The sequence below is a fragment of the Monodelphis domestica genome, chromosome 3, assembly GCF_027887165.1.
Source record: "Monodelphis domestica isolate mMonDom1 chromosome 3, mMonDom1.pri, whole genome shotgun sequence".
In the NCBI taxonomy this organism is placed as follows: domain Eukaryota; kingdom Metazoa; phylum Chordata; class Mammalia; order Didelphimorphia; family Didelphidae; genus Monodelphis; species Monodelphis domestica.
In genome coordinates this window covers 335984044-335994855 of record NC_077229.1, presented here as the reverse complement: position 1 = coordinate 335994855, position 10812 = coordinate 335984044, and the positions used below count along the sequence as shown (strand labels likewise).

At 37.2% G+C, this 10812-nt stretch overlaps 1 protein-coding gene across 1 annotated transcript; it reads left to right on the top strand.

Annotated features, from left to right (window-relative positions):
- Positions 1 to 496: 496 nt before the first annotated feature.
- LOC100019499 (fatty acid-binding protein 9) lies at positions 497 to 8657 on the top strand. Its single transcript, XM_001367113.4, has 4 exons — positions 497 to 612; positions 6688 to 6857; positions 7797 to 7898; positions 8453 to 8657. The coding sequence occupies exons 1-4, from the start codon at positions 540 to 542 to the stop codon at positions 8501 to 8503; spliced, it is 396 nt and encodes a 131-aa protein (XP_001367150.1). The 5' UTR covers positions 497 to 539; the 3' UTR covers positions 8504 to 8657.
- Positions 8658 to 10812: the final 2155 nt, after the last annotated feature.

The following is a 10812-nucleotide window of genomic DNA, read 5'->3' as shown; positions in this document are numbered from 1 at the left end:
TCTAGATAGTATCTGAACTACACATCATCCCTGTAAGGTAGGGAAGGGGAGACATAATTTGAAGATGAAGAAATAGAGGCAATGTGACTTGTCTAAACAAAGAGCTGATGGACATAAGGCACACAAGGGTGTTCTCTTCTGTTGCCAGAAAACTGAGTTGTCTCATCGTTAGATGTTCATCAGTTTCTTTGCCCAAATCTGACTCAGCACTCACTTATAAAAAGGCTCATTCCTATTGGACATTGCCTCCACTATTATCAAAGTAATATTTATCCCTTGTCCTCTGGGTATGTCACAGAATTAGAAGCTATAATCACTGACCTAAACCAAATTTTACATGTTATTTCAAATTCCTAATTTGGTGGTGAGAAAAATTAGTTAAGTGTTGGTAATGGGAGTCACCGGCCTTGTTGTTATTGGCGATGTCAAAGGAGTCACATGGTAATGATGTCTTTTAAAAGGTCATTGTGGTGGCCCTGCAGTTAATACCATTCTTTGGTCTTCTAGCTTGAACTACTCGTTCCACTGAACTATCCAAGATGCTGGATCCTTTCTTGGGAACCTGGAAGCTTGTTTCTAGTGAAAACTTCGATAATTACTTGAAGGAATTAGGTAAGGTGCGCCATTTTGTAGTGTGGGAGCGAATAGTGTCTTTTTGAAAGGAGGGAATGACAGCTTCTTTCTTCTATCTTCTGGGTTTCCAGGTGATACCATATTGTACTGAAAAAAAGCTATTATTTAATATATATTGCAATCTGAATGACATTGCTTTAAACTGGGGGAGGCAGGGAGATGAGAAATATTTTCTATATGCTGAAAATTGATGTGGATTATAATAATCTATACTCAGATGTTATACAAAGATTCTTTAGTTAATAGTGGAGGCAACTTCCCATAGGGTTCAGTATTTTCAGATGTGAGGGTGGAGTCAAAGTTTTGGGAAAAAGATCAGTGAACATTTAATAAATATATAGTTCTAAATTTTCTGGTAAGAGAAGAAAACACTCATGTCCACCAACTGTTATTTGTTTGTATCAATCATAGTATCTCTATTTCTCCACCTTCAAATTATTTTCCCCCTTCTCTACCTTGAAGATTTTATATATAGCAAGGCCTGGAAACTGAGGTCCAGATAATTTAAATGATTTGACCAAAGTCACATGGCAATGTTGGGACTTTAATTCAGGGTCTCGGCCTCCAGATTTGACAGTCTTGATTCTCCACCAGAAGCTAGTGCCAGATCGTAGAGAACCTTACAAACCAAGCTAAGGAGATTGTATTTTATCCTAAGCAATAAATAGGTGTTGAATGTTTTTAAGCTAGATGGAGATATTGTCAGACTTAAGTCTTACAAAGATTGGTCTGCTAGCTCTGAGGAGGATAGATTGGAGACAGAAGATATTGCAAGCAGGAAGACTAGTTAGGAGACTACATCTAGATTGAATCTCTCATAAAGTGGTTGTATTATTTGAATTCACACTGCATATTTCCAATCAGCTGGAACTGATGACCACATTTTACATAATTATAACTGTAAATACTGTGAATCCAAGTACATTAACCACTTGAAGGGATTCATTATTTATGCTAATTGGACCTAGATGTATTAAACTAGCCCAGGGATGAGGTAATGAGAATCCTAATTAAGCAGGTGGTTAATCAAATGGAGAGAAGGTACAAATGTGAATTATGCTGTAGAAGCTAGTATTAAATGTTCAGGTAAGGATTAATAAGTGAATGAATTATAATGGTGGCAAAGCAAATGGAAAAAAAAGATGAATTTGAGAAAGATCATAATGGAAGAATAAATAGAACTTGGCAACTGATGGTATGGGGGGAAAGGGAGAAAGAAGAGTCAAAAAGTGACTCCACACTTATGAATCTGGGAGAATGGTGGGGCCCTCATCAGAAAGAGGAAAGTATGCAAGAAGGGTGAGGTTAGAGTAGACAATCATGAATTCCATTTTGGACATATTGAGTTTGAGGACATCCAGGTGGAGGTGTCTAGTAGGAAAATGGAGATTAGAGTTCAGGAGGAAGATTTAGAGTTGGATGTAGACCAGGAGTCAGCTACATAGAGAGGATCACAGAATTTTTTCAAGTAGAGATAATCAAGGAAAAACATGTGAAAAGAGAAAAGGGAAGAGAATCTAGCACCACACTTGGAGAAATACCATATTTAGGTAATAGAAGATTGAAATGATAATCTAGGAAAGGCGACTGAGAAGGATTGGTCAGACAGGAAGGAGGTGAACCAAGAGAGAGTAATGCTCTAGAGCATTGGGTAGGGATGAGGGGCTTGCCAAAATTGCAGAGATGGCAAGAAAATGATAGGTGATTTGGCAATTAAGGCATCACTGGTTAGGAGCAGCCAAGTGGCTCAGGGGATAGAGAGGTCTGGTGACAAGAGGTTTTGGGTTCAAATATGACCTCAGACACTTCCCAGCTCTGTGACCCTGGGCAAGTTACTTAACCCCCATTTCCTAGCCCTTACCACTCTTCTCCCTTAGAATCAGTACATAGTATTAACTCTAAGAAGGAAGTTAAGGATTAAAAAAAAAAGGAGACATCATTGGTAACCTTTGTGAGACTAGTTTTAGTAGCATAGTGGAGTTAGAAAGCAGGTTGCCAGAAGCTGAGAAGTGAGTAGAGACACACCTCTTTTGGAGCTTAGCCATCATATTCGGGTCTGATCTCCCAGTAGTTCCCTATGGTCTAGAACATTCAATGTCTCATTTGCTCAGAACTGTACTGAAATAAATCTGTGTGAATAGGTGGATTTTTGTTTTCTTTTTACAAAAGCAATACTTCATTTTTTCCTCAATTACATAAAAACAATTTTCATTTTCATTTTTAAAAGTTTGAGCCAAATTCTCCCTCTCTCTCCCTCTCCATCCCCCTCACTGAGACATCAACCATTGATAGAATTTACATGTAATAGTGTAAAACATCTTTCTATAGTATTCCTTTTGTGAAAAAGAACTCAAACAAACAAAAATGAAGAAATAAATTGAAATATAGTTTGTCTCGTTCTGCATTCAGATGCTATCATTCTTTCTCTGGATGCAGATGTCATTTTTCATCATGAACCCTTGAAGATTTTCTTGGATCAGTGTATTGCTAGGAATAACTAAGCCATTCATAAATGTTCTTCATATAATATTGCTGTTACTGAGTACAATGTTCGCCAGGTTCTGCTCACCTCATTTTGCAACAGTTCATGATATTTTGGATGTGATGCTTTAACCCCAAAGCACTAGAACAGGCTAATGCCAGAGTTACTTTCAACCAGAGGGCTACTCTTTAGGTTTGTATTTTGCTGGGGCTACTGCTGATTGACTTTCTTGGATTAATGAAACAGATGCATTAAGAAAAAAACAGCAGATATAGACAAGATGCAACTTTAGCTCAAATATTTCTTCTCCTGAATCTGTACATACAGAAAAGATGGTATAATGGTTACAAGACTGTCTTTAGAGGCAGAAAGAGCTGAGTTCAGGTCCCTTTTCTGACATAGACTAACAACTTGTCCCCCCAAATGCCCCAGGTGATTTTTAGACTAAATTACAAATGATCTATTTATCTGTATCAGTAAAGGGAGTTTGCACATTGGAAGTTTTCCTGTACTGATGTAATAGTAGGTCTGCACCTTCTCCATCCCTCTCCTTCCCAAATATGTTTTTAGCCCATTGATGCTACATGTTGGGTTAATCCTGCCATGACCAAAGAATTTAAATCATATGATGAAAGCAGGTAGTATGATGGAATGTGAGCAAAAGAAGTCAGAGTTAGATTCTAGGCAGTTAATCAATCAACAAAGATTCTTTAGTTGCCTCCTATTTGCCAGATACTATGCTAAATGCTGGGAATACATAAAGGGACAAAAGATAGACCCTGCCCTCAAGGAACTTTCACTCTAATAGGCACCATTCCTAACTCTGGCACTATCTCTAAGTCATGTAATACTTTCCAAATATAGAATCATATGATCTCAGAGTCTGCATGGACCCCAAGCTGGACCTGGAATCTCCTTTATGACCTTTCCAACATGGAGATACCCAGCCTCTCCACAAAGGCTTTATGGAACAGGGAACTAATGATCAACCCCATTTTTTAACACTGTTAGGAAGTTTGTTTCCCCCCCCCCCCAAGCTTCAGGTTCCCCACCAGCACAAACCAGTTTGTAAAAGCTAATTGTTAAAATTTCAGTATAAACATTCATACCTCCGAAATAGGTAAATACTCCAAATCAGCAGTGCTGAGCTTACAGTCAGAAAGACCTGAGTTCAAATTCAATCTTAGATATTTATTAGCTTTGTGATCCTGAGCAAGTCACTTAATCTGTTTAACTTCATTTTTATCAACAGTAAAATGAGGATAATAATAGCATCTACCTTGTAGAGTTGTGAAGATGGAATGTGATATTTCTAAAGTGTTCTTAGCACGGTGCCAAGCACATAGTAGATGCTACATAAATCCTAGTTGTTATTATTAATATGAATTGGGGCTTGACTTGGTGTTTTAGCTGATTGGATAGATTTAAGGAAATTACTGAATAAATATGAATAATACAGATTAAATGTAAGTGTATAAACATTTTTCTTTAAAAAAATTTTTTAACTCTTACCTTCAGTCTGAGAATCAGTACTGTGTATTGGTTCCAAGGCAGAAGAACGATAAGGGCTAGGCAATGGGGGTCAAGTGACTTGGCCAGGATCACCTAGCTAGGAAGTGTCTGAAGGCAGATTTGAATACAGGACCTCCCATCTCTAGGCCTGGCTCTCAATCCACTGAGCTACTCAGCTGCTCCCATGTATAAACATTTTTCTGGTGAGCCACTTACACAACATTTACCACTATCTCCCTGGTATACTTATTTAGATATAGCTATACCTCTTACTTCCTGGCATACATACATACATATATATACACACATATATATGTACATATATATATCTACACACACACACACACATACATATACCCCTCCAATCTTACAGAGATTATAAAAAAAGTGTTTTGAAGAACTTATAGTTCTAGGTCCAGGTAGAACAGTGGACAGAGAGCCAGACCTGGAGTTGGGTCTCAAATCTATTCAAATCTAAACTCATATACTTCCTAACTGTGTGACCCTGGGCAAGTCACTTAACCCCCATTGCCTCGCCTTTGCCTTTCTGTCTTAGAATTGCTACTAACAGAGAAGGTAACTATTTAAAAAAAAACTTTATAGTTCTACTATAACTTGTAGAACTTATTGTAGTTCTACATAAATGGAAGTTTATGATGCACTCATTTGGATAACTCTTTAGAGTTTATATTTCAACCTCACAATGGTTCTTTTTAAAAATCTGTTTATTTAGAAAATATTTTCCCATGGTTACATGATTTATTTTCCTTCCCTTCCCCCTCCTAGAGCCAACAAACAATTCCACTGGGTTGTACAAATGTTATCACTTGATACCTATTTCTACTCACAATAGTTCTGTATGGTATTAGTTTCCCCAGTTTACAGAGATGTTAAGTGCCTTTGACCATAGTTAGAGAGTTAATGTTAGGCAAAGTAAACTTGGGTCTGTCTGACTCCAGGTCCAGCACCCTACCTACTGTGCAATGCTTCCTCTCATCAAAGTCCTAATGGGGTTATAATAGAATATAATTATGCCATAAGAGGTGGTGAACAGGATGAGTTTAGAAAAACATGGAAAGACTTATAGGAACTGATGCAGCAAAGTGAGCCGAATCAGGAATACAGCATAGATAGTAACAAATATTATCTGTGAGGATCAACTGTGAAGAATTAAACTATTATCAGCAAAACAAGGTCCCATGATAACTGCAAAGGACTTGTAATAAAAATTATTATTCCTAGCCCAAGAAGGAACGGTTGGAATCTGAACACAAATTAAAGAATGCGATCTCATTTTATTTCTTTTTTTAGTTTTTATTGCATGTGTGATGTGTCATGTCCTAGCATATGTATTGCATGAAAGCACTGGTATAACCCAATAGAGACCATTTGTTGCCTCAGGGGTGGAGGAGGAGAGAAGAAGAGAATCTTAAATACAAAATGTCAGGAAAAAAACTGTAAAAAATTTACTCTGTATAATTTAAAAAAATAAAAGAAAGTCAATAAACAGTCAAGCAAACAAATAAATAAAATGAAACAATTTCCTAATGACCAAGATTTTTGTGAAGCATGAATCTGAGAATATCTTGAGAAGTAGTGTTATCTCCCTATTTCAGGTCTCTGGTAGTAAGCAATGATTTTTGTAAATAAAACCCAAATGTCTGAGAGATGAATTATAGCTTCCCACACTGCCAAAGAGCCTCCCTGGAGTAGTTGATAGCATGGGAACAGATAGCTTGATGTTCAAATTGCAAAGAGGAAGCAAAGAAAGGCTCCAATTTATTATAAAAATGTATAGTGTTAAATTAAAAAAAAACTTTTTAAAATGATTAATTTTAGCCTTTTCTTTAAGTTTCTAAACTTGGAATTAGATTACAAAATCCTCAAGGCAAGGATTGTCTTTTGTCTTTTTTTTGTATTCCCAGCACTTGAGTAGGTACTAACCTGGCAGATAGTAGATACTTAATGAATGTTTATTGACTTAAATGGAAGTCTTAAGGTGCTTGGCTTCCCTAGAAAAGGGAAATCACATCTGATTTCTTGACTTGTCTTACTTGCAGGAATGAGCTTTGCGGCCAGGAATGTTGGAGGGTTAGCAAAGCCCACTGTAACTATCAGTGCTAAAGGTGAGATGTTCACCATCAAAACTAACATGGTCAGAACCACAGAGATCTCCTTTAAGCTGGGAGAGGAGTTTGATGAGACCACAGCAGATAACCGGGAAGTGAAGGTGAGCACTAATGCTTCTGGAAAAGCTTCCAGGAAAGCTGAGAGCTCTTCTTACCTGAAGACTTCTCAGTTTTGCAGCTCTGTATATACTGACTGAATGCCACAGAATAAAGCATTTGCTATAATTAATTTTTCAGCTCTGTTGAGGATGAATTTCAGCACAATAAACAAAATTATTCCTTTCGTTAATTGGTTTAATGGTTTAAAATGGCCAAAAAAAAATTAGATTAAAAAAAAATCAGTGCTATTCAACCCAAGCTAGGGTTGTTTTTTTTTTTTTTAATTGCTATCCTTGGTACCTCACCACATGGAGCAGTATAGTGGTGTACACTGGCACACTGGTAGTACCACATGATTTGGTATAGTGGAGAGAGTGCTAGGCTTTTGTGTGCATGCTCATGAGGAACTTTCTCTGCCACTGTGGATTGGTGCCTGCTCTGCAAATTCTAGTCTTAGGACATATAGGGAACCTGACATTTGCCCAGGGGCATAGAGTCAGTATGTGTCAAAGATGAGACCAACCTGGGCCTTCCTAATTCCAAGGCTACTTCTCTAGTACTGCCCCTGCTGCTTAGAGAGTCTACAGAAGTAAAACCCAGGTTATAATAGTAATATTTGAAGTATTAAATTAAGATTTTGACATGGAAAAATTTGTGAAAAGCTTTCAGAGCTTTGACAGATCTCAGTGAAGATGCTCCCTCTCTGGGATTAGATTGTATCAGTTCCCTACTCTCTCCACCTCTGTGATTTTTGCCTTTGCATTTCTATAAATTCTTCTTAAAAAGGTCCCCTGAAGAACCCTTGTGTTTTTTTTTTTAATTGATGCTAGTATAGCCTTAAAGTGTGATAAATTGATACTTGTCATAAGTAGATTTGGAAATGCTGAAATAAAGTTATCAGTCTGTTGATTTCTAAAAGTAAGCCATCTGTGGATTTCTAGAGCATCATAACATTGGAAAATGGCACTCTGGTCCACGTGCAGAAGTGGCAAGGCAAGGAAACTACAATCAAAAGAAAAATTGTGGATGGGAAAATGATGGTGGTAAGTTTCTTATGAATGGCTAGAATCATTAAATGTTGGCTTTAATCTTAATTTCCTTTGGTCACAGAAAGCTGAACTAGCAGTGAGGGGTACTGCAAAGAAAAAATATTTGTTTCTATGTAAGAAAAAGCTAACTATGAGAATTATCTAAAAGTAGAATGTTACCTTGGGAGGTAGGATGTTCCCCTTCATTAGAGGTCTTTGAGCAAAGGTTGGGTATTGGTTACTCATATACAGATTGCACTGAATGACCTCTGAGGTCTCTCCTAATTCTGAAATTTTCTGTGAAAATTTCCCAGTTTCTTTGAATATTATGAAGTGCACTTTTTTTTTCTGGGTTGGGGATTAAATGACAACTTTAGGACTGCATTAGCTTTAAATATGGAAGGGACCTTAGAAGTCATCTGGTCCAACTGCTTTAGAGACTGGGAAATTGAGGTCAAGAAACTGAGCCTCATTCAGAATCACTCAGATAGTCTTGGAGCCCAGGACTCGAAATCAGATCTTTTAACTCTATTCTATGCACAAATAATAACAAATGTTTTTACCTCTAGGTATGCAGCATGAATAATGTTGTGAGCACTAGAATCTACGAGAAAATATAAAGAAATTTTGAGAAAAATTGCATCCTGAATTTGAAAAAAAGAAGCAGCCATTACCCAGTAATAACAATAATGATTTACTCAGTATTAATTTAATCAGTAAATAATTTCCAAATGAAGTATGATTTAAATCAATCAACAAACGTGTTGTGTGCCTACTATGTTCCAGACACTAGAGAATACAAAGACAAAAAGGAAACAATCTTTGCCCTCACAAAAGTAATATTCTATATGGGGACCCAAAACACTTATATGCAAATATATATAAGATACAATAAAATAGTACAAATAAATTTTTTGGAAGGAGGAAGCACTAGTAGATGAAAAGGAAACATCTCCTGTTCAAGACAGCCTTTGAAATGAACTTTTAAGAGGCAGAAATGGGGGAAGAGAGTGAATTCCAGGCCTGATGGATGGCTTACCGAAAGGGAAAATGAAATACAAGACACATAATGGACAAGAAGACCAGCTTTTCTTGATCCAGAGAGATTTAGAAGGGGAGTGATATTTTATGAGACTAGAAAACTGAGTGGAGCCAGGATGTGAAGGAGTTCTGATGGCATGATTAGAGCCAACACCATCCCTAGGTAAAAGAGGCAGCTACTTTCAAGCTGTGATTTGAGAATCATTGAAAGATTCCAGTGTTCTCAAGGATCTCCCTACTCATTTCAGTACTCCAATGTGTGCATGTCTCATGCATGTAAGAATTTCCTCCAAGGAGGCAAATCGTACACCTACCCATGTCAGCTCTTCCTGTGTAACTTCCTTTGTGAAGTTGGTGTTATAAGTTTTAGCAAAGTCCCTATAGTGATAGTAAAGATGGAGGGCAAGTATCTTTTTATATAAAATACTGACTTTTTAACCTTTGGAATTGGATCTTTTTTGTAAAATTATTTTTGTTGCATTTTATGATCAAGTGCCTCAGTGCATTTGAGCAAACAAACAAACAAACCCTCACCTTCTATCTTAGAATTGATACCAAGTATTGATTCCAAAGCAGTAAGGGCTAGGCAGGGGAGTTAAGTGACTTGCCTAGGGTCACACAGCTAGAAAGTATCTAATGTTAGTTTTGAAGCCTCTCTCATCTCCAGGCCTGGCTCTCTAACCACTTGGCCACCTAGTTCCCCATTGCTTTTTTATATCCTTATCCCAAGTTTTGTCTGAGTGGTCCAATCTAAAGTTTATTCATTTAAGGCATTATCTTTGTTAAAATAAAATAAAAATGTCCCTAGAGCAGCAACATATTAAAACTATTAATTCTACTTGAGGAATCCAGAACACCGAATATTAGGGATGGGGTTAGAATAGGAAAAGGAGAAAGGGAAGAGGAAAGAGAAGAATAGAGAGGGGATACCAACACCAATCATCAATTCAACTTGCTTCTTAATTCTGTCTGGGATCTGGCCCTGCTGAAACTCATGGTGGAAGATTCAGTTATTGATTGGGTAAAGTGCCCATAGTATAAAAGGCAATGAGAAGAGAGTGAGGACATTATACACTGCCATGGAGCTATTACCAAAAAAGTATTTTTAAAGCAATCATTGTCTCGCTTGTCTGTAATTTCAACTATTTAAAATAGTGAAGCTAGTGTAAATGTCACCACTGTGACAACCAGGCCTTCACAGAAAGGCACTTCATTATGGGGCAGGCCTGAATTTATAATTGTTTCACAAGAATTTGATTGTTACAGCTAAACCTACTCCCTCAGAAGCCTCCCAAGTCCTGCTGCTTCAGATGTGTGTTTTCCCAGGCCTACGTCAAGGCTGGATGAGGTTGGGATGCTACAGGTGAAGCTGAAATACGAATCATGAAAAGACAGAGAGTGCTTAAGATGGGGAGGGAATAAAAAAGGAGATTTAATAAGATCATAGAATCCTAGATTTGTGGTTAGAAATGAGTCTTAGATAGCAGCAATTACAACCCCTTCATTTTATAGCTGAAGAAAAAGCCCTAGGGGCAGGGGAGTGCTAGAGATTCCTCCTTGTATAAGTTTTCAGTGTGATCATTTATATCCCAGAAATTACAAATAAGAGTTTTAGTTGTTGTCTTGTTGGTCGCTGAGATTTAAGGAAGTGATGGAGAAGCAGACTAAACTTAAAGGTGTTTAGGGAATGTATATATATATATATATATATATATATATATATATATATATATATATATATATATAATTTCCCTCCCCCCACCAGTCTACTGTGAAATATTTGCCAGTGTGCCCAGAGAGGTACATTCCTTGCATAGGATCACATAGATAGTACATGTTTAACATGGAATTCTAACAGATCTTCTTGACTCCAAGTATCATATTTTAT

Bases quoted from the DNA above. Each gene is read 5' to 3' on its own strand.
- LOC100019499 (XM_001367113.4), top strand. From the start codon at position 540: ATGCTGGATCCTTTCTTGGGAACCTGGAAGCTTGTTTCTAGTGAAAAC. The intron at 613-6,687 runs GTAAGGTGCGCC...TCTTACTTGCAG, and splicing joins TAATTACTTGAAGGAATTAG to GAATGAGCTTTGCGGCCAGG. The intron at 7,899-8,452 runs GTAAGTTTCTTA...TTTTACCTCTAG, and splicing joins TGGATGGGAAAATGATGGTG to GTATGCAGCATGAATAATGT.